The 24,159-nt window shown below is 42.4% G+C and overlaps 1 protein-coding gene across 4 annotated transcripts in view; it reads right to left on the bottom strand.

Annotated features, from left to right (window-relative positions):
* Window positions 1-1,053: 1,053 nt before the first annotated feature.
* Window positions 1,054-24,159, bottom strand: part of SYNJ2 (synaptojanin 2) — a 145,929-nt gene continuing 122,823 nt past the window's right edge. The window contains exons 19-27 of one of the 4 annotated variants that reach the window (XM_077149354.1): window positions 19,976-20,194; window positions 19,790-19,868; window positions 19,069-19,237; window positions 16,544-16,717; window positions 14,435-14,569; window positions 12,889-13,001; window positions 9,723-9,831; window positions 7,990-8,165; window positions 1,054-6,071 (exon numbers count right to left, since the gene is read on the bottom strand). In XM_077149354.1, coding sequence (XP_077005469.1) covers window positions 5,340-6,071; window positions 7,990-8,165; window positions 9,723-9,831; window positions 12,889-13,001; window positions 14,435-14,569; window positions 16,544-16,717; window positions 19,069-19,237; window positions 19,790-19,868; window positions 19,976-20,194 — 1,906 coding nt within the window. In that variant the 3' untranslated portion in view covers window positions 1,054-5,339. Of the gene's footprint in view, window positions 6,072-6,749; window positions 7,505-7,989; window positions 8,166-9,722; window positions 9,832-12,888; window positions 13,002-14,434; window positions 14,570-16,543; window positions 16,718-19,068; window positions 19,238-19,789; window positions 19,869-19,975; window positions 20,195-24,159 lie in introns of those variants that run through there. The other 3 variants (XM_077149353.1, XM_077149356.1, XM_077149355.1) reach the window with 3 other exon arrangements.

The following is a 24,159-nucleotide window of genomic DNA, read 5'->3' as shown; positions in this document are numbered from 1 at the left end:
CAAAAGAACATTGACAGAGCTGAAAAAAAATTGAATACAGACTGAAAGCTTTATATCAGTGTTGAATTAAACACTGAACTTGATAAGTTGATTACCATCAATCATTATCATTGAACTTTATAAGTAGTTGCATAAATGAATATCCTTGTTCTTAGAAAGACAATACACATGGTAGTATTATGTGCTCAAGAAGCATGATATACACAATTTAATCTCAACTGTTTATAAAACTGATAGATCAACAGACAAATAGATGGTTAGATGGATCAACAGACTGATAGAGCAAATGTGACAAAATATTAAAGTCATGGATCTGGGTATCTGGAGGTGGGGGTATGTTGGAGTTTTCTGTATGAGTATTGTATTATTTTTGCAAACACCTTTTTTGTACTTTTCAAATTATTTCAAAAGAAAAATAAAACGAAGGCAAAACAGACATTCCCAGATACACAAAATGGAGAGAAAGCATTGTTACCAGATTTTCCTGAAATGGCTAAATAAGGAAAAAATTAGGAGTATAGAAGAACTGACACACAAAATCACACCTCTCTCTCTCTTTCTCTCATACACACACACACGTTTTATTTTATATTGATAAAATCACTTCAAAGATCAATCTAGCACTTGGCCATGAAGCAAATCTTAACTTGAAAAAAGGAAATGATTTTCTAGACCATATTCTCAAGTCACAATCCAATAAAATTAGGAATAATTTTTAAATTCCAAAAGCTTCAACTAGTTGGAAATTACACATTCTTCTAAATAGCCCTGGACCAAGAGAAAATTAAAGCAAATTACAATCTAGAAATTAATAAAAGAATATTTCATACCAGAATGTATAGGATGCAATTAAGGCTATATTCAGGGGGAAATGTATAAATTTAAATATCTAATTGTTCAATGAGAAAGACTAAAAATAAAAGAACCCAGAACCACTTTTAAGAAAATAAAAATTTGAAAAATACAAACTAAAGATAAGCTGAAATTAATGAAAAATGTTTAAAAAGAAACAGAAAAACTTGAAAGACTGTATAACACAGTGAACCCTATTGTAAAATATGGACTACAGCTAATAGTAGTATAATAAAAATAATATTGTTTCATCAAGCATAACAAAGATACCACATTTATGCAAAGTGTTAAAAAGGGAAAACTGTATACAGGTGGACAGTATATGAGAACTCTATTTTCTACATGACTTTTCTGTAAACCTACAACTTCTCTAATAAAAACAGTAAAGATTTTTTTCTAACTAGAAAGGATATGTAATTCAACCCTAAAATTATTATTTGAAAATGTGAATACAATTAAATATCCCCTTGGGAAATCCAATTAAGGAAACAAGAGCAATGGTTTCTTATTTAATAAATGGTACCAGTATAACCACCCCTCAGCACAAAAGCGTTGGACCCGACGTTACGGTTACAAACTATATCCCACATGCCTCAAAGAGTTGCTCTTAGCCCAGGCAATAGTAACCATCTTACCACCACACAGATTTATTTAGGTAATTCCAATACCCACTACTTCTATGAATAAAATCCCAAACGTTTAAGGTTCTCTGAAATTATTTCTTCCACGCCATCAGTCAACATCCTTTTTATGTACAAAAGTCCACTTTATTACTTTGTCAATTCTCAGTCCTCTTCTCTCAAATCTTCCCTGATCCCTTGTGCACAATTAATCACTCTCTCATTTGTACTCTAGTGTCTCATGGCAATAGATGACAACAATGGCATAAACAGTTTGCCTTGGATTCTAGCAAGTACCGCACCAGATTGTTTTCTCCCCCATCTAAGCCCCTAGGCCATGCACTTAGTTTAAGTGACTTCAGTATAAAGGAACAGCCATTTTTATGATATTGAGATTGCCAGAATACTCTCATGCCTGAAAATCATGAGAAAGCATTAAACTGTATTTTGTGTAATAGCTTAGAACAAACCTGGAAAGAACTTGGAGATTGTTTACAAACTTCTTTTGGCTCCAAGCAGTGATACTCAAAGTACTGCTACAAGTTTCCTATAGACACTAGATTTGACTATCTCCCTAGTCTTACAGATACTATACCACCATAAAGTACGGCAGCATTCAAATCATAAATTCTTAACTAAATCATTACTTTGCTGTCTTTTCAAATTAGCTTGATCAAAAAAAAATCCCAACTGAACAAAAAGCAAAAACTCAGAAATAGCTAGTAGTAATACATCAGATCTAAAACAGGAGCCTAGCAAAGGAGGCTATACCAAGGTTCTCATCATATCTGAAAGGAAATAAGCCACATTTTTAAAAAAGACATTAATATTTAATAGGTATTTACAACTTCAGTACAAACTTTCACTTCAAATAAGCATTACGCGGTTTTATTAATTACTGATCACCCCATAAGTTGTTTTTACAGCTCCCCTTCCCAGTGGAATTACTTCATTGTAAAACAAATGTAATTAATGCATTATTTTGTTTATACCAATGCACACCTCAGGGAGAAATTTATTAAGTGTCTGGGACTTCAACAATTTTAAACTTTTACAGGAATGGTTTGGGCAGATGTCCCAATTCCATTCATTTACCAGAGCAAATTATTTTAATTGACAAGAAGCCTGAGTAATTAGGTTGTACACGGAGTAGAACTGGGCCAGAAGGACTATTTTGAATTGTACAGTACTTAAAATACTCCACAGTGCAGCAAAATATCTTACAGAACAGTAGTAATGAAATAATTTAGAGGACCATGGTAAAAAGGTCTGGGTGAGGGCATCCAATGAAGACTGAAAAATCAAATGTCTACAGAGAGAAAGATCCAAGATGGTAGCTGTTCATTGTGAAGGTTATCCAATCCAACACAGCTGCTAATTTAGGAAACCTACCAACTACCAATCAATAGATTAAAAAAATAATAATAATAAGGCAATTCCAATTATGGTTTATTTTTTAAAAAAGAGTCCTGGTGTGAAACCTTTTCATAGTATCAACTAAAAATCCAGTTTGTGCTGTTTTGAATAACCAGGATCAAATAATATTTGTTCAATTCTTAATGCTAAACTACTTATGTTTTTTCTTGGGTCCCACCTCCCAACTCCACACAACCCTGGGTGTTAACACTTACTGCCTGATTCTTAAGAGCTACTTGTGTGATGTGTCCCTACCTTCACTGAAATTCTGTTTTTGGCACCATTTATCCGCTATTGGCTATCTAGAACAAAGAAGAAACCTAAAAATTAGGCATATTCCCAGCATTGCAAGCAACATTCTGGAGCTAACTCTTCCCCTGTTTCACTGCTACACATGTCTGCTTTCAAATTCACCTCCTTTTTGGTGGGAAAAGAGGTTACAGAAAAAAGAGCATCTGAATGAAGGCGTCAGTTGCATTCACAGCTGTGCCTTTTAGTAGCAACCGGAAAGTTGGTAAATCTACTTCTCCAAACCTATTAACTGCTAGCTTTTTTTCTCCCCCTAACTCTTTCAAAGATTATGTCTACATCTTGCATTTGCCATGAAGGTAAAACTGCCATAAAGTGTTTAAGCACTGTAGAAGTTATCCTAATTAGATAAGGCCAGAAATATCATCTTTTGTGACAGGTCAACCATGCATATTATCTGCTTATCTCTCTGGGTGACTAATATCCTTTTCTTATCAGTTTTCAGAAGTAATGAAATAAATGTTGTAGTTGTGTGTTTGTTTTAAATGCTAAATTTAAGTGATGTGCAATGTATCTTGATAGTGGCAATAAATAATTCTGAAATCTCAGGGGCTTGGTGAAAAAAAAAAAGAAAGATATTCTAGGCAAGATAATTACTGTCATCCTAACCTTTAGCATTTAGTAGAGGAGTCCCTATAAAGGTTATCACAGTATCACTGCTTGTCTAATTCTCAGACATGAAAGACTCATATGATATGCAGCACATGAAGATTTTGCCAATGAACTTATTAGCAAAAAATATATTATCTGCTTCAAATGGATCCTGGGCCTTTTAATATTATTTTAAAAATGCAAAACAATATGGTACCATCTTTTCAAATTATTGAATAGGTAAGTAGTGGTGTTGGAAATGTGCAGGAAAAAATGTAGAGGAAAATAATAAACCTAATAAACACATATATAAATAAGCAAACCTAGAAATGCTGCCCTGGAGATTCATATGCACTAGAACATGTAGTACTATCCTTTGTAAAGCTGCAGGTCGGCAGACCAGGCTAGCACAAATATTCTTCCCACTGTAACAATGAGAATCAATACTATGTGCCATTATGAGTTTTCACATCTTGCGCTTTTGCAGGGCATAGAATATAAGGGGGGGAAAAGAATTCATGAAGTTTCATATAATGAATAGATAGTTTAAGAAATCAGGTGAGGGGAAGAGGGAGTTTTGGATTAATGGGTGCAGAGTTTCTGTTTGACGTGATGAAAACGGGGTAGAGGATGTTGGGATGGCAGCACAATATTGTGAATATAATTAAGACCACTGAATTGTACACTTGAAGAGTGGTTAAAACGGGAGATTCTGAGTTGTATGTATGTAACTACAATAAAGCATTTTTATCAAAAAAAAAAGTTAAAGAGACATCCCAAGGATCAGGCCTGCAGCTATTTAGAGGGTATGCAGCAATCAGAGGGGCGCAGTCTTAGCCAGTATAAGCTGAGGTTAACCTACCAGTATCTTCCTCAGAGCCAGTCCAGTGTACCTCCCACAGGATTCTCCATAATCCAGGCTTATACATGTACCTAAACACACCCAAGGGGTCAATGGAATGTACAGTCTAGTCACTGGTTAACCTACGTCCTCTTTCCTACTTTGATTTTTTTTTTTTCCAACCTGGTTAAAGTGGCCCAGGTACAGTTATGCGCAGTCCCAACTACCTTTTAACGTTCTCTTTACTTTACCCATCAATCGACGTTTAGGTGGTTCGCCTGAAACTTATTCCAAATCTGTAAAATACAAACAAAACCAAAAAATACCCCATACACACATAAGTTGAACAACTATCTAAAATTCAATGGGAGAGCATTTCTTGGGCGATAGATATGTTAGATTTCTTTCCTGAAGTTCATACGCTGATTCTGGCAGAGGGCTTCCCGTACCCTGAGAGAAAACCTAAAGTTGCGCAAGCCTCGAATAAAACATTTTGGTGGCTGGATCATCATCTTACTGAACAAGAGACAATCATCTTATTGAACAAGATTTGACAGAAGTCCAAATGTGCTTTTCAGTGTGACTTTAACAAATGCCTCTTTGGACTGGGGGGCTTGATGAAAAGGGGATTTTTTTCCCCTTGCTAAAGTGATGCCTGTAAGGGAAGAAGACGCACATACTACAAGAGAATGGTTGTCAAAGTTTCTCAGTCATGTTTCTGCCAGTGGGTCAAACAACTGCAGCGCCATCCTCCTGTCTTTGTCACTGACTGTCACCCAGTGATCAAAGCCCTTTTGCCCACGGTCTGTTGGCGGCTCCACCGTAGCCTCTGGAGGGACCAGGTCTGCCTGTGCCCTTTCAAGGCTCCTGGTCCCTGGGTCCAGAGGATCAGAGCTCTTGGAAAGCCAGACATTATTCGACAGTTTAGGATGATGCAGAAGTTTCCAGAAGGGATCCTGATGGTCACCAAGAATGGTGGCTGCCTCTGACTTCACCTGCCGGGTGCCATCAGTTTCTGGGCTCGCAGCAGACAAAGTGCCAAGGAAATCTGCTCGTGGAGAGAGTGAGCCAGCAGCAGGCTGGTGTCCGGACAGCCGGTCGCCGTGGCCATCAGCGAAGAGATGCCTGTTGCTCTGCAGAACCTGCAGGTGGAAAGCTGCAGGGGCCGACTTCTTTCTCCGTGGAGGGGCCTTGGGCACAGGAGGCAGAACCTCCAAAGGTGGCGGCACCAGGGCGCCTGCCCCCGGGGGGGCCTCGGCTGATGTAGCCTGTCCATGGCTTGGTCTACGCTCGGCCCCTTTCCCAGGCTGAAATGTTCTCGGTTTGGGAACAGGAGGGACTTGAGGGGCTGTCATCGGAGAGGGGGATTCAGTGCTGGCCTCCAGGGGCCCAATTGTAAAACGGACAGTCTGGGGCTCCAACTGCTCCTCCGGTGATGTGGGCTGAGAAAAGGCAAGACAGAGAAGCATAAATAAGAAGCAAAAGCTTGGGGAGTTCAGAATGAGAGAGGACACAGACAATGGTCGGCAAAGGAACAGAGACAGCACTGAGCCGACGTTCTTAACAAATACGAGATCTGAGAATGGCTGGGATGCCAAGACTGGTGACCAGATAGAAAAAAGATGGGAGAAACGCACACGTTTATCCAGTAGAAGAGCAGGTCCAATGACACGTGCATGGAAATTTTAAAACCAGGGCCATGGCAAATAATTTGAGACAAAATTTTCTTTATTAACTTAGGAGTTGGGGATATGTTCTTCCTTTATTAAAACTGAACCTCTCCAAAAACCTTTTCATTTCAGGTGGGAGAGCTTGGTAGATAATATGCCCAGCGTGTTGTATACTTATGCTACAGCAGTAAGCTAAGTGAAGGGTGAATGGATATTACTGTTTTCTTGAATCTTTTATATTTAAGTCTAGGAGAATGGGAAATTTCTTAATTTAAGAAATGAAAGACATAAGTTATTGAAGTGTTAGTAATTCAAATATTTATAAGCATTATTGAAATACATATAAATTAAGTATAGAAGAATGGGACTTCGTATGCTTGTTTCTGGTTCAAAACTATCACAAAGGAAAAAACTTCACAGCACAGGGTGAAGCTTTTGTACAAAAATGGCCATCAGTTGCCTAAAGTTGACATTTCAATATTTCCTTCGGTTCTTTAGAAAACAGACTGGGAAAAAATTCCTTTCTCAACAGCCTTTTACTGTAACTCCTATGCTTCAGGTTGGGAAAACAAATCTATCACTTCCGCACCTGGCTTTTAAAAGTACATTTTTTTTTCATAATTGTCATAACATCTATACAACATAACGTTTCTGATTTCCATCCACCTTCAAACATACAGCTCAACAGCATTACATTCACAACTCAGTGCTGCCCTCACCAGCATCCATTAGCACAACTTCTGCCTCACCCCAAACAGAAACTCTGCACCCATTAAGCATTAACTTCCCAGTCCTCATCTCCACCCCTGGTAAGCTATAACCTTGTACCTGGCTTTTAAAAGAAAAAGCAACAACAGGGTAAAAGAGGAGGAAAGTGGTCAGTTTTGTAAGGAGCAATGCAAAATGGACAGATGGCCAGGAACTAAAGTGGGAAAGAATAACCACCCAAAAATGCAAAGCAAGCTCTGTAAGAATGAAGCATCAGAGCAACCTCTCACACTTTCTACAGGTGAAAAAAGCAACAATCACCCCTGGATGACAGGCAAGGGATTACCGAGTGTCCTGTTACTACAACACTGAGATCAAACGGAAGATCCAGATGTCTCTATAGGCGCCAGTCTTTGAGCTGCTACTGTCCTTACAAACTCATGTCTTTGAAGCAGCAAGCAAGGCTGAGAAGCTTGAGAGCGAGAGCAAAAAACAATCTGCAAGAAAAGTGGCAGAAAAGCTGTCGAACCGCCAATACACCTGGGTCATGCAAGAGTTTGTCAACAATTGCTAATCTAGGAATTGGTGTTGGTTCTCCTCGTGAAATAAAATCTATATACGTGAAACTAGGGGCACACAGACCACACGCAAATGGGAACTATTAGAACATTTGGAGAAAAGCAATTGTTCGGTTTGGGGACTTAAATGGAATGTTTTATGAAGCATAATAACTCGAAGCTGTTCCTGTCCCCTTGAGAATTTGGAAAAGGAATCTACTCCCCGTTTTCCTGCTCAGCTGGCACTAGGATGTAGCAGGGATAGGAACGAGAAAGCAGTTATTACGCATTCTCCTCAACAATGTGAGGACAAATGTGTTTGGAGAGACTGCATTTAACTAGATTTTTCTCTGTGAGACACACTTCTTCTCTAACAAGACATTTGAACAACTCAGGAGGAAGAGGGTGTGTTGCCAGGTTCTTACTTTTCCTGTCCTTCTCAGTGTTGGCTTCTTGATGGCAGGAACTCTGGGGGCAGGCCGACGAGGCAGGAGCTGGGGCGCCTGGGGGGATTCCAGCGGTGCCGTCCCAGGCCTGGGCTCTGGTCTGGGGAGCCCTTGGTCCCCCAGGACCATGGTATGTAAGGTTTCTTCTGGGGTCCCTGGAACATAAAATCGCATAGCTAAAGTATAAACAGCAAGGTCATTCACAGCATGGTTTAACCTCTGGGCCATCTACAATTTACGAACGAAATGTACTTTCTTAAAAAAAGTTCTTCAAAGACTGTCAAGCCTGACCAGCTAAGCTTGGTCCCCTGCTGATATTCACAGTCACCTTCTCTACAGGTGTGGTGATATGGGGCCCATGGATGGTCTCAGCGGGGCTGATGAAGCCCTGAGATCACATGCAGAGTCATTTCTCAAGGAGATGATCCCAAACTCCTCAACAGCTCAGGGGGTCTCAACACCAAGAAAATGTTGGACAGATTTCAAACTCAAAACTCTATTAACCTCTACATCTCTTAAGCATTTTAAAAATAGTTTTACTGAGATATAATTCACATACCATAAGATTCACCCTTTTAAAGGGTACAGTGCAGTAGTTTTTAGTCTATTCAGAGTTGTGCAACCATCACCATTTAATTTCAGGACATTTTCATCATCGCAAAAGGACTCCCATAACTTGTCAGCGGTAATTCTCCATTCCTCCCTCCCCACAGCCCCTGGAAACCACTAATCAACTTTTCGTCTCTGTGGAATTGTCTATTCTGGACATTTCATACAAATGGAATCATGCAATATCTGTCCTTTTTGTGTCTGGCTCCTTTCATCTAGCATATATCAGTACTTAATTATTGCTTATAGCTAAATAGTATTCCACTGTATGGATATACCACATTTCACATCTTCGTTCATCAGTTATGGACATCTGGGCTGTCATATCCATGGAATTTTAATTTTTTCTTTTAAGTAATGAAAGAAACCACTTATGGTGGTGGCACCCTATGACTGTGTCTCTCATCCTCTTGGCTCATACCCTCCCTGAAATGTTACTTGTGAATTCAAATAAGTTAAACATAAGGACTAAAGCAAATGAGGTCATTGTAATTATAATTGCATCTGCCTGTCCAAAATGCCTATCTTCCCTCTCCAAAAGAGATTCTGGTTAAAAATCAAAATCAAAACAAGAACAAAAACTGTTAATTACCAGCAACTGTGAATGTCTGAAGAAGATCCCAAGTTAAGGTGTGATTAATCTAAGTTACGTGAAGCATCAGCATCAACGGGCAGGTGGCGGAGAGGTCCCTGCCCAAGAATAAAGGGTCCACCCTTCCTCGTTATTTTTAAAAGGGGATATTGTACTTGGAATGGGGCACCCACTTCTAAGTGCATCTTTTTTCAGAGCCAGCAGAATGAGTTAGGAGCTGCAGCAGTAAGCTTTCTTAAAAATTAATTTTTGTTGATTTTAAGTGCTGCTCAATAATCCTGGAATTATTTTTATATATTGACTGAATTTTGAATATCTAATTTTAAGTGAATAATAAATCTTCATAGTGGGATTTTATAAAAAACTGCTAAAGGGTACTTTCATTTAGGACTGCCTCCAGAAAAACAAAAAAGCTGTTTTCCTTTCTTAGGCCACCTTTGGGCTTACAATGAAAAGAAAAGGGGAAAAGTGTTTCTCCTGAGCCAAGGCAGGGAGGTCAGGGGACACCTACCTCCTTTGGCTTCCATGAGACAGCGGATGGCTGCTTCCGCCTCCTGGGCATTGGTGGTTTTGATCTGCTTGACGTTATAAGGTTTACTGATTCCAGTCCTCGCTTTGGGCTGCAGGACAGAATCAGGGAGAGAAATGGACAACAGGTAGGAAAGTGGCCGCCCACAGCATGCACACTCCCAACTGGTCGGAACACAAGTGGAAAACTTGGACGGTGAGTAACACAATAACTCCCATGGAAAGCATATGTGATGGCTAACTGTATGTGTCAAGTCCGCTAGGCTGTTGCTTCCTCTTGTTTGGCAGGAAACACTAGCCTAGCTGTTGCCGTGGAGGTGTTCTGTAGATGGACTTAGCATCTACAGTCAGCTGACCTTAAGTAAAGGAGAGGGTCCTCCACAAGGTGGGTGGGCCTCATCCACCCAGTTGGAGGTCTTAACAGCAAGAACACCGGGTTCCAGGAGATCGCAAGGAATTCTGCCTCCAGACTACAATTCCCACTCCTTCCTGAGTTCCAGCCTAAGGAATTTGAACTCAAGAATTCAACATCCTTCTCATCAGAAATTTCAGCTTCTGGCCTGTCCTACAGATTCTGACTTGAATCACATGAGCCAATTCCTTAAAAATCTCTTCACAAATACACACACACACACACACACACACACACACACACACACACATACCCTATTGGTTCTGTTTCTCTGGAGAACCTGGCCGATCAGGTAATAGCCAGAAAGCATAATGAGGCCACTCAATCTTTCATGCATGAACGGCCTTCAGGGAGCATCATTCTTTGACTCAGCCTTCACTGAGTCCAGCTGAAGAAGGATGGCAGGCTGTGCCACAATATAATATGGCATGGTGACAAAACTCCATGGAATCCAGAAGCAATCTGGGAAAGCTGTGCACCTCAGCTGGACTAGAACTGTTACTTCCCAAGACAAAAGGGATAATGAGCGCTCCAGAGGGGACCACACATAGTCAGCCAACTGTGTCTGGATGTGATGAGTCATGGGCCAGGGAGGGGAAAGACATCAGCAGATGAGATCAGTGTGTTAAGGCCTGTTGAGCTTGGACTTGACCCAACAGGGACTGCTGAAGAATGACAGAATTGGATTGGTATTTTCAAGGGCTTTCTCAGGCAACACTGAAGGATGACCAGAGACAAGAATGCTGATGAGGAGGTCCCTACCTCACAGAGGCATCACCGTGAGCAAGGCCTCCTTCCACGGCCGAATTGAATAAAAACAACTTCCAGATGCATGCTTCCTTGAAAGTGCTTGTCCTACCTCTTAACCCAATCTGTTGGCTGTCTCAATAGCCCGCCTTTACCATTCTAGACCATAAAGGCCAAGTCAATGCCTGATGCAGGTGGGCATCCGGCTTGGCCAGCTCCACACTCTGTCATGTGGGGTCCTGTGTCCGGCTTCCACCCAGCACCTGCACTCTGCCTTCACCTACCTTGCCCTTCACCTCTCCTCTGTGGACCTTCAGCCACATGCAACGGCCCACTACCATGCACCGCAACTCCAGACCTCTACCACCCTACATGGCCCTTATTCTTCCTGGTGCTCTCTCCACTTCATTATCTGGGCCCTTCACAATCTTGGATCCATTCAGTAATCATTTGCTGAAGGCCTATGAGGCACTGGTCACTGCTCTGGTCATGCAGGAGAGAACAGGACAGACGAAAGCCCCTGCCCTTGCGAAGCTTACATTTCAGAAGAGAAGCAGAGCAGAGTGAGGTTGCTACTTGATGTAACAAGTGCCAGGGAGGATTCTTCTAACAAGGAGACATCTGAGCAGCAACCAGAGAGAGAGGACACCATGCGCATTGCAGGTTTCCCAGGGAAGAGCAGAGGGAATAGTACATGTAGAGGTCCCGGAAGGGATGGTGAGAGCGGATAGGGGAGTGGAGGCAGGAGGAGATGGGGCAGGGACGTGGCCTGGAGCAGGTCACAGGAGACCAGGAGGCCTCATGAAGGTCTGGGGTTTTATTGGATGAGAGAGAAGCCTCTGGAGGGTCTGAGCAGGGGAGCAATGTGATCTGGTTTGTTTCAAAGGATCCCTCTGGCTGCCGTGTTGAGTGAACAAGAGTGAAAGCAGCAGGGCCTGTCAGAGGCTGCTGCAATGGTCCTGGACCTGAGAGACAGTGGCAGAGGATGGAGCGAGGTAGGACAGGGCATTTCCTCCTAGGTTTTATGAAGCAGAGGCAGAAAGCCACGCTATTTACACAAACTAGGGGCAAAGTGAAAACCCCTCTCACTTTGGGGCACTGAAGTCAATTAGGGTCCAGACAGAACAGCCACCTCTCTTACCTGCTCCTTCTTACCTGCCTCCCCACGCCCACAGTGGCCATGGAAGCAAAGTGGGGAAGGGAGAGGGAGTCGGGCAAGTGCTGGACTGTAACAAGGTCCTACAGGACTTGGACAGTCAGGTTTCAATGCCATGCAGAAAAGGAGAGCTAGAATTCAAAGGGGCCTGACAAATAATTCCATATTCCCACTGAACTCACCAAATAAAATGTGCCACCATGTGCCAGGCAGAAAGCACAAGCAGTGAACAAAACAAGACTGAGTCCTGGTCCCTTGTAGAATCTTATTTGATTGGTGGGAATAGCTAGTTGGTCTCTCCTCTCAACTGACTGTATACCAGAATGATGATCATTTTGTTGTCACAATGACTCACCTCAATTTTTCCTTCTTTGCCTCCCCACCCACCTGCCCTGCCCCATGCCAACCACTGCCCTGTAAGCCAAGGGCAAAGGCAAAAACCAGAAGGGAAGGGAAGCAGATGGGTCCGCCACAGGGGGACACGGGATGTTCTATCAACCATCACCTTCCCTCCAACTCCCGGCCCAGCCATCTGCAAAGCCCCGTAAAGGGGGTGCACGGGTGGTTCAGTGGTAGAATACTCATCTTCCACGCGGAAGACCTGGGTTCAATTCCCGGACCATAGACCCCCCCCCCCCCCAAAAAAAAAACCATAAAGGGGCTGCCATGCTGAATTACAGGGCTTGGCGGACAGGGAGCGGATTAAAGAGACATAAATGTACGTCTGCAAAGAAACAATCCCATGTGCTGTTAGGAGCTAAGCCCGGACCAGGGCAACTCCTGGGTTTGAGCTGCTGACCCATTTCACTTGGCGTGGGACGCAGAAGAACTCACCGGCTGCTGAGGAGCTCCAGGCAGAAGTTTTGCTGTCTGCAGAATTGAATACTGCCCGTGGGTGCCAGAGGAGATGGACGCATCGGAGGCCGACTTCTTCACCATTAAGCCAGCTGTAAAAATCAACCAAGTCTCAGCTGAAGTCACTGCTGCTGCAGGGCGACTTCCCAGCCAGCTGGAAGGAGGCTCAGCTATACCACAAGTCTGGGTCAAAGCATTTGCCGCTTAGAGCAGACACAGACACGGGCGCCTGACAGTGATTTTTACTGAGATTCTCTTTGACTCAGTTAACAGTTGTGTCTATAATGTAGAGTCACTGGAGAAGTATTATTTGAATGTAAGTTTTAATCTGCTGCACTGTGGTCTGAATTTGATATAAAAGTCATGATTTTTAAATGGTTGAAAGCATGCTACTATTAACCTGAGCAACAACATCTTTCAAGTGTTTTGGGGGGCATTTAAAAAATGTGAAGCAGAGGAGTACACTACATTAAATTATATTTGCAGCCATTAACCCATCATGTTTCACTATACTATCTGATCACAGAAAATGACACACTAATGGATACCAATTCGATAAGAAAATTAAAATTGTATGAAGTGATACATAAATGTTTAAAAAAAGAGAAACTGGGAGTCTTTTTGTTAACAACCATAATTTCTAGGAAGTCAAGTGAATTTAAAAATTTATTCTTTTATTTCTCTACATTTGTAAATTTCCCACAATAATATTTATACTCAGAAAAGCAAAAATATGATTAAAAAGGCAAGTGTGGCTGCCTTGCCAGTAGATTGCCATTGTGATGTAAACATAAGCCGGCATGAACCAAATTCAGAAAGGAACGCCCTCAGGAACCAGCATGTCCAATTGTCACATCTTCTGGGTGGAGAAAACAGCAGAGGTAAAAGACGAAGTGGTCAAAACCACAACTTTGCTTCCAGGTTAAGGGAGGCGCGCTGGGCGAAAAAACCACTGTTTGGGGGAACCAGAAGAAACCCACCACCCTGTGAGATCCAGGCTAAGGCAGAGCTCGCGGTCAAAGCCACGGGGGGTGTGTGGGCAAGAGGCGGCCGAACACAGAAGGGGCGACACGTGGGGCGGAGGGGCCCGTGCAGTCGCCGCGCTTGTTCCAGGACCTGGGTTTGCCGATTTCTAGCGCAGGGGAGGCTGGTGGGAGGCCGAGGCGCCTGCCCCCCAGGGACCCGCGTCAGGAGTGGGGAGGTGGACGCGTCTCGCACTCGCCCGCGGCCCCAACCTCCCATTCTGTAGGATTCGAGCTGAAAGCAGCTGTAGCAAAAGCGCTGTTAAAGGAGGATGAAAAACGGCTTTCCAAATGCGTCATTTCAGGTGCCGGGAGAAACACAACCGTCTCTGATACAGAACACGCCCGGATTTAAGACCAAACAAGAGCCTGAGGGGGAATAAAAAGCAGTGCGCGGACTCAAACTCTAAGCGAAAGTATTTAGAATTATTTTTTCAGCAGTAGGAGACAGGTGGTTATTCCCAGCAGGCATCGTGGTTAGCCGAAAGCAAGCAAAGTCTTACTTGGAGGGGGGGGTCTCTGCGGTGGGTGAGGTGGCCGAGGCCTACTGGGAACCGACAGAGACCTGCTCGGAGAGCGGTGGCGGAAATCCCCAACTGCTTCCAGCTCCTGCTTTAACTCCACCAGGTCAGCATCATCTGGAGGGCATGGCGGAACGGGAGGAGGGCGGCCTCAGTCCAAACGCGAGCGCGTCCGACTCAGGCCCGCGCCCAGGACCACGGAAGTGAGGGAGAGCTCCCGCCCGGCAGCAGGCGCTTCCATTCCGATACCAGCGTCCCTTCTGCTGGCGTGGGAGCGAGGGGGCAGCTGACACCTGGCCGGAGTGGTCAGCAAACCATGGACAAGCTTGTTTGCCAGACTCGAGACACTGACGTTTGTTTTTTGAAAAATGGGCAGGCACCGGGAATCAAACCCGGGTCCTCTGGCATGGCAGGCGAGCATTCTTGCCTGCTGAGCTACAGTGGTCCCCCTGACACTGATGTGTTTTAAAAGCTTAGGTGTGCTCACAGCTGAAGGGATCAACGGGACTTCCACACAGAGTAGAGGAGAAAGTTGAAAACCAGAAAGATTCACCAGATCCCAGGGGAGAGACATTTCTAATTCCTTACTCTAAGACATGACGGCTTTTGGGAAAGCAGAGAATACCCTCACTCCTCTGCTAGGAGGGCGGCCTGATGGGCAGGGGTACACTCCCAGCCTGAGATGTCCCTGCTCCCTCGTCAGGTCCATATACCGTGAGCCCACTGCAGCCACGGACAGGCATCCACCCCCTGACTTGGACCGTACATGCCTCCTGAGGCTGAACGGGACAGAGCAGACGCAACTGCTTGTGTCTTGTCACAGCGCAGCTTATGAACCAGGGACAGTTTTACGTCTTCTCTCCCATACAACACAGCCTGGTCCCTTTCGCCCCATCCCACAAACCCAGCAGCCCCATCTTGCTCTGTTAACTCCTTCAAAGAGGCATTATTTACACTCACACCTCCCCACCCTCAGGAGACTCCCGAGTGACGGCCACCCCGGGAGAAAGGGCTGCCTGTGCTCTGGAGAACACAGAGCTTCAGGCCTCCCGTCCAGGGCGAGAGGCCCTCTGGATGGGAAAGGCTGGGCCACCTCAGTGCACTCACCAAGGCCACACTGCCGGATTGGGGTGCAGGTCTCAAACCTGCCTGTGCATCCGAATCACCCAGGGAAGTTTATAAAATGCCAGATTCCCAGGGTCCTGCCTCCCTGACCAAATACACATCTCTACGGCAGGATTCAGGAAGCTGTTTAAACAAATACTCCTGCAGGTTCTATGCAGCCAGGCGGCTAAGTCATAGGGACTTGACAAAACACCCTCCCTGGCCAGCACCGCCATCCACTTTCTTCTGGTCTCCCTTCTTAGCCGCACCTCCACGGGTTCTGACTCACGGCAGGGGATCCTGCAGAAGCTCTTCAGGCCTTTCCCTTTCTCCCTGCAACTGGGGGAGACACCAGACAGCTGGAAGGCACTCTTGGCTGCCCAGAGAGCTGTGTCACAGGATTTGCTGCAGAGTCAGACCGCCCTCCTTCCCTGCCTTGTTGCTCTAGTGGATGTTAATGCCTACTCCAAAGACTGAGCACACTGTTTAATCTAGGGATGTGCAGCTCAATCAAGATAACCTCTCAGACCCCCTTTGTGTCTGAAATGATAATGATGCTAACATATACTATTACTGTATAATTAATATCATATTGAACACAAATATAACAATATATCAGCAACTCAGGACATAGCTTTTAAATGTGTCTCTTATGGGACTGGATCCTTAGAAAAGTTTACAGGAAAAAAAGTCACAAATATAAAACTAGTTCAGCAACCATTTGAATATACAGAGGAGACAGGAATTTTCATGCATCTGGTGGTTTATAGGGGGATAAGTTGTTGTAAAAAATGAAATAACTAGAGAGGATGGGGGTTCCCCTTCCAGAGCCCAGTTTCTCCCACCTACTAAGACGCTCTCCTGTTTTATGTCCCTTTTATGGGCCCCGCCCACTCGATTGACAGCATTAAAAGAAACAAAGAATGCTCTTGGTCTTGAGCAGAAACATAGGGCAGAGGTTATTTAGAAAAGGAAGTTCCCAGCTACCTTTGTAGGTTGGGTGCTGCTTCTTTTTGGCCAGTGCTGGTGACTTGCTGGAAGGGGCCCCTGCTGTGGAGCCAGGGGCCTCGGAAAGGCCGTCCGCAGAGAGTTCGCTGTCTGAGACTACAGGCTGACTCAGCTCATCCACCAGGTAGTCTTCATCATCTTCAAGAATATCCCCTGGGAGAAGGAAGTGAATCACAGAAAATGATTAGGGTGAACACAGCTTGCCCTCATCTGTGGGTCTCTCCAGTGTCAAGGCCTGTGGTTCGCAGGCACAGCCTAAGCACTCCCCAGCACCACTGGAAGGGCACAGGCCCAATTGGGAATGGGCTCTGCAACCTCCCAAGATTTGGCCGCGGCCCAGGCTGCAGCCCTGACACACTCCAGACCACTTTTCTCAGCAGACTAGTGTAGATGCCTCCAGGATATCATGACATATGCTATTCCTACACATGAACACTGCCGAGGTTTTTCACACAAAATACTACGTGTGCACTTCAAATATTCTTACAACTTGTACACGGTGGGGCCCTTTCAGAGATCATTAAAACTTCGTGCTGATCTTGTTCTTCTGTATAGGTTAATGTGATACCCTGATACATCCCAGAGTATAAAAAATAAAATACATCCCAGAAAATAAAAAAGTATTTGCAAAGTCTCCTTGAGGGACTGGGAAAAAACATGGAACTATTAAACTCCAAATATTAAATTCCATCTCAGGAATTCCTGATATTCTCATAAGCATTAGGGGCTTCCAATTTAATAAGTCAAGCCCTCAATCTTGGGGTTCACCCCTATGAAACTTATTCCTGCAAAGGAAAAGCTAAGCCTACTTATAATTATGCCTGAGAGTCACCCTTAGAGAACCTCTTGTTGCTCAGAGGTGGCCTCTCTCTCTCTCTAAGACAACTCTGCAAATATACTCACTACCCCTGCCCCCACCCCCCAACCCCATAAGGGACATCACTCCTGGGTATAAATCTCCCTGGAAGTACAGGATTAAGAAAGCGATCTTGACCAAAAGAGAGAAAAGAAATGGAAGAAAATAAAGTTTCACTGGCTAAGAGATTTCAAACAGAATCGAGAGATTGTTCTGGAGGTTATTCCTATGCATGATATACATATTCTTTTTCAGTTTCTAGTGTATTAGAATAGCTAGAAGGAAATACCTGATTTTGTTGAACTGTAATCCAGGAGACTTGATCTTTGATGATGATTGTATAACTATATAGCTTTTATGGTGTGGCCACGTGATTGTGAAAACCTTGTGACTGACACTCCTTTTACCCAGGGTATGGGCAGATGAATAATAAAATAGAGACCAATAAATAAATAAATAAACCTCATGCTTAGGGAAATGTAAAGCAAAACCACAATGAAATACCATTTCACACCCACTAAAATGGCTAATATTATGATGACAGAAAATAAGTGTTGGAGAGGGTGTGGAGAAATAGGAAGTCTCATTTATTGTTGGTAAGAATGTAAGATGGTACAGCCATTGTGGAAAAAATTTGGCATTTCTTTAGAAAGGTAAGTATAGAGTTACCATATGACCCAACGATTTCACTTCTAGATACATGCCCCAAAGAACTGAAAGCACAAACTTGAAAAGATATTCGTACACCAGTGTTCTTAGTGGCATTATTCATAATTGTCAAAAAAAATTAAAGCAACCAAAGAGTCCAGTAACCAAAGAATGGAGTAACACAATGTGGTTTATACATGTAATGGAATATTATTCAGCCATAAAAAGGAATGAAGTCATGAGACAGCCTGGGTGAATGTTGAAGACCTCATGTTGAGTGAATAAGTCAGACACAAAAGGACAAACATTGTATGAAATCACTGATATGAAATAATTAGACTAGGCAAATTCAAAGTGTCAGAATTTAGAATATGGGTTTACCAGGGGCTGCACTGGGCACACAGAATGGGGAACAAATGCTTAAATTGTACAGAGTTTCTATGTGGATTGATCATGATGTTTTGGTAATGGCTGGTGGTGATGGCAGCACAACACCATGAGGGCATTAACAGTGCTGAATTATATTTACGTGAATGTGATTAAAAGGGGGGACTTTTCATTGTACACCTGTTACTAGAATAAAATTTAAAAAAATAAACAGAACTATACAACACAACAGTGAACCCTAAGGTAAATCATAGTCTATATTAAATAGCACAATTATAAAAGTGTGATATCGGATGGTGTGATGGTGGCTCAGTGGCAGAATCCTCGTCTGCCATGCTGGAGACTCGGGTTTGATTCCCGGTGCCTGCCCATGCAAAAACAACAACAAAAAGTATGCTATCATCAATTGAAACAAATGTTCCAGCAATGCCAGCTGTTAACAACAGGGTGGTATATGGGAACTTGATTTTGTACATGATTTTTCTGTAAACCTACAACTTCTCCAATACAATTTTTTTTTAAATAAAAAAAATTAAAAAAACTCATGCTCATTGCTGGGACACCCTCCTGCCTGGCCTGCTTACTGACTGAGAAGCTTTCATGGAGTACCTACCTTCTGATTCATAGTCCAAACCTGTGAAGTCACAATTTTCCTCTAGCAAACAGGAATTGGCAGTGGGAGACACAGAGGCCATGCTATCCCGTTTTCGGATGATTTCCTCTTGCAAACCCTTCAGCCAGTCCTGTGTCTTTGGTCTAATCTTCACTGCTCTGCCTTTCACCTGCGAGAGCAGAGTAACCATCAAAAACACAAATGAATGAAAACAAACAATTCCCTCTGATCATGCACTGCTTCTCACTCAAACTCACACAACTGGAGCCAGGGAAACCTTCACGGTCTGCTAAAATTCAGAGAAGTGGATGGGCTGGGCCTTGGGCAGGCTGCTGCTTCATTTGCACACATCTGGTCTAAGTAGTAGATGAACTATCACCTGCTTTTCTTTGTGGGTGAATTTTAAACCAAGATATTATCATGACTGAAGCTACAGATGAGTGGCCTATTCCAAAACACATGCAGACCCAGTAATTCAGTGCGCACTATGCTCTAAAACTTGCTCTTTCTCTTTAAGAGAAAGAGAAATTCTGCATGTAGCCAGGGCTGGACATGTGGGCCCTGGCAGAACCAGAGAAAAGAGTCCTAGCTCCCTCCCTCATGTGGGTTCTACATCTAAAGGCACAGGTTGGGTGCAAGCTGAGGCAAAAGGAGAGGGGAGGGCATGGTCAGGTAAGAACAAGAGGAAACTACAGAGGTTAATCAGCCCCAACAGCCTTACCTTCATGCCATCTACATCCAGGACGCTGAGAGCCGAGTGACTATCTGCAAAGGTCACCAGCATCTGCCCTTGGTTGATTCTGGAGTAAATAAAATTTTCCACATCAACTCAGAGAATGACTGGGTTGGTACCCCTCAGGGACTAATGTCCCACCCTGGAACCCACGCCCACCGGGGCAACAGTTACCTGACCAGAACAATGGTCCCGTAATTCCCCAAGGTCTGCATGAGTTCAGCCCGCAGGTCTTCAGGAAACTCGTTTTTCTCTTCCAGGGTTGGTGACTGCAGATTCACAACGACAGTGGCATCGAGGGGGCCCTGGAAGGAGGACACTTCCTGGAAAATTCTCTCCCGAGCATCCACATCAACTTCTTGTACTTCTACTTCCACGACAGCAAGCACGGGTCTGTGTTAGACATGAAAGGAAAAGAGATGGCAATCTGGGACGAGACATCTACTGCCCTCCCTCTATTGCTGTCCTGAGCTCTGCAGGAAAAGTTCACAGCTCAGCCCATTGATGCAGCCACAAGCATTTGCTAGCTGTTTTATCTTTGGCCAATCTTAGCACTATCTTGGCATTTTTCCCAAAGGATGATTTGAGAGGGAAAAAAAAAAAATACTGTCACACTCCAAAGATTTAACCTCGTACTCAGAAAATAGCCAGCCACCTGCAAATATTTTTTTAAATGGCTATACCTGGGATTGTTCAGGAAGCAGAGAAGCCCTTCTCTGTGAGAGGTTTGGTTTTTTGGAGGGCTATTTAGAAATTTGTACTAAGAGACACAAAAAATGTCCCTCTGGCTCTTCTCTTTTGAGCTAGTAATCTCACTCCTAGGACTTTATTGTAAAGAAATGGTCAGAGATTCAGGTATAGCTTTACACAAGATTCTTCATTAAAGCACTGTTGACAGGAAGAGGAAAAAAGGAAATGATCAGATTGTTTCATTATGGGGAAATAGTGGTGGTAGGTCCATATAATAATATATTGTGCAAACAGTAAGATAAGGTTGTAAAAATCCATATGCATACACAGAAGAACAGATCAGCAGGAAATAATGCAATGTATTATTACTCCACTTTCCACAAATTTAGATAATCCTTTATTATGAGGATTATGGAACCTTATTGAAGATATTTACAACACAGTATTAAGTGGAAACAAAGCATAGTACAAAATTATGTGTAACATGGTGACAACCTTTTAAAACAACAGAACACTGTAAAAATTGAGATAAGACATAATGTGATAATAGCAGCACCACATACATACACATACACAAATTTAAACTACTATTGTTAGAGTTTTTCACATCTAGAAGCAAAAAAAAAAAAAGTTTGAGAAAAATCTTACAGAAGTATACACAAAATGAGTTATTTTTAAAAATTTTCTTTTATCAGAAAATCTCAAAGAAGCCTGATGTGTTAAACAGTCTGGATTAAAATGGTGGAAGGACAGGCCATCAACTTTAATACTAAAGTGAAAACCACTGTGCCCGGTACAGGGGAAGGCAGCAGAAATTGATCCATAACATCTCTGACCCTTCCTATTTTTTTTTTTTTAAAAGAAAAGAACCACAAAAACCTCTCATTATAGGACCTTCCTTACTGCATACTAACAAATTAAATTACTATTAAGGAAATTCAGCCAAATAAGTGAGAATCTTCAATTTATCTATTCTAGTGTATTCATTGAGTCTAGAGGGTTTTAAGTCGGACAGAATTCAGGGGGTTCCATGGGCTATATTTTCATTTTCACCCATCTCTAGATGAAATACAGCATTTCCTTTAATTACAATTGTAGGATATAAAAAAGAAGTATTGGTAATCTCTGTGACCAAAAGAAAACACAAATATTTTTATAGAACATTATAACTGTAGATATCTCGCAATATCATTTATACTCATTATGACATTAAAGTTATATTATTAGAACTGCTGCTAGATGCTGTTATTTAATGAGTTAATTAATTACAAAGCATATACATTACTATATCACAAATGTTTTAAAATATTTTGATAACTATTTCAAAAAAGTTGGTTTCTTTTGTAACTTTATATATATTATTTTGAGCATTTAAAAATACATTATTCTGAGGGGTCCATAAGAGTCACCAGGCATTGCAAAGTAGTTCACGCACAAAAAAAGGCTAAAAACAAACAAACAACCTTGTCTAAAGAAAGGTCAAAGCTGTCTGTCTTTTTATTTCTAAATCTCAGAACACAGCACATAATAGAGATCAAGCAATCTTCACTGCATGAATGGATAGACTGGATACTAAGTAATCCTGCCATGTGATTTTGGTTCTTAAAACTGGATCTAAATGAAACAAAAAACATTTTAAATGAAACCCTTACAATCTTGGTAAAATTTTTAAAGTCATTGCCTGAAAATTTTTTATAGGGACAAAACATCACAAAGAACATATTTTTACCTTCAAATTCACAAGATACATTAAAATCATTAACTGAAACAATACTACTTCAGCATTTGTGTAAATCTTACTTTACATCGAACAATGTAGTAGTTAAGATTTTAGGAAATTTGTAAGCCACATTCACACATCCATTTGAATTCAATATAATATTTACAAAATATCCTTATTAAAGCAGATCCAACAACTGATACTTTGGTGCCACTTAAGTAGCAGTTGAATAAAATTACCTGTTTGTGAAAATAATGAATGTACGTGTAACACACCCAATAATTAAGTCTCCAGTAATTTAGATTGGCCTCCATAGGCATTACCAGAATAAAAGGAGAGTATTTCCAATTAAAAAAACATAAATCTTGCAATTCTCAAGGATATACCATCATTTCCTAATACCTTAGAACGCTTCCTTCACCATCCTACAAATGTAAACTGGCACCTTTAGGTAAACATTTATGAAAATCTTGCACATACGAGAATGTGCAAGATTTGACTTGATCAAACATTCAAATCAAAGCCATGGGGGTAAGGGGACTGAAATTCTGATTTAGCTTAAGCTGTTTCCTCCTCCTCTGGGTGTCTTTTAAATATCAAGTTAGTATATAGCTTAATTTTCCCTCTCCTACTTGTCTTTCTCTCAACACCCTCCGTGGATGTTCTCATGTAGAGGGTTTTAACGCTACTTACTTAAGTCTTGATGCTACTTACTTCCAGGCTCCATTTCTAGCCTTGCTGGGGTGTCCCAATTCTCACCTCTTATTTCCAATTATGAAGACAACTCAACTCATTAGATATAAAAACAAACTCCTCTTTTCTCCCTTAAAACCTACTCTTCCTTTTCTAGGCTCTATCTTAGTCTTCCTCAAGTATCCAAATTAAAAACTTGAGTGTTATCCTCGACCATGGTTAACTAGTCAAAGTGCTTTTGATCCTAAACCAGAAACCTGAAGTTCAGCTTCTCCACTCCATCTTAACTGTTACGAACTCAATCAATTATTGGTAAGATTTTATCAATCTCCTCATCCTCTATGGTAGTTGAATTGTGTTACCCAACCCCCAGCCCAACCCCCTAAAAAACCAAAACATGTTCTTAATCTTAATCCATTCTTGTGGGTTGGGTAACACAATTCAACCATCATAAAAAGGACCATTTGAAGATGTTATTTTTAGTTAAGATGTGGCCAAGTGAAATTAAAATGAGTCTTAATCACATTTCTGAAGACACTTCAGAGGAGAAAGCAATGGTAAGGAGCTAAAAGACAGAAATCAACAGAATAAGTAAGAAGATATAGCCATGTGATGGAAAAGTCAAGGAACCTAAGGACTGCTGATGCTACTGACCCCTGGAGGAAGCATAGCCTTCTAGCCTCTGAATCCATGAGCCAATAAATTCCCACTGTTTAAGCCAACTCACTGTGGGCTATTTGTATATGCCATGTACAGCGGCTGGGAAAATAAGATATCCTTCCTACTACTTCCCTGACTCTCAAATCCACAGTTCTACTAACAACAAAGACTGACTATGTGACTCCTCCCCTTAAAAAGGTATGATGGCTTCCCCTCGTTTACAAGGCAAAATTAAAAGTCCTCAGCTGGGCACATGAGACCCTTTCCAGTGTGACCCAAACTAACGTACACGGCTTGCCGTCTCTCTGCCCCCCAGGCCTCCTTGTGGGTCTTAAACTCGACCTCTCACTGCTCTGTATGCATGCCAGTCCCTTTCACGATGTTACAGGCATTCCTCCTGTCCCTGAGCCTTTTTTTCTTTGCCTGCAAAACTCCTAATAACACTTGTGATATAGCTCATTGCTTTATGCCCCAGGAAGTGAATTTCTGCCTCAGCAATGATTCTAAAGCTCTGTGTCCTTAGTTCTGACACAAACTCCTCATGTATTGTGATTTATCTGTGTACACATCAGTCTTCCCTAATAGAAAGAGTTTC

Source organism: Tamandua tetradactyla, chromosome 2 (genome assembly GCF_023851605.1).
Source record: "Tamandua tetradactyla isolate mTamTet1 chromosome 2, mTamTet1.pri, whole genome shotgun sequence".
NCBI classification, from domain to species: Eukaryota; Metazoa; Chordata; class Mammalia; order Pilosa; family Myrmecophagidae; genus Tamandua; species Tamandua tetradactyla.
The sequence above is the reverse complement of the archived record's forward strand: the minus strand, read 5'-3'. Positions and strand labels throughout refer to the sequence as shown.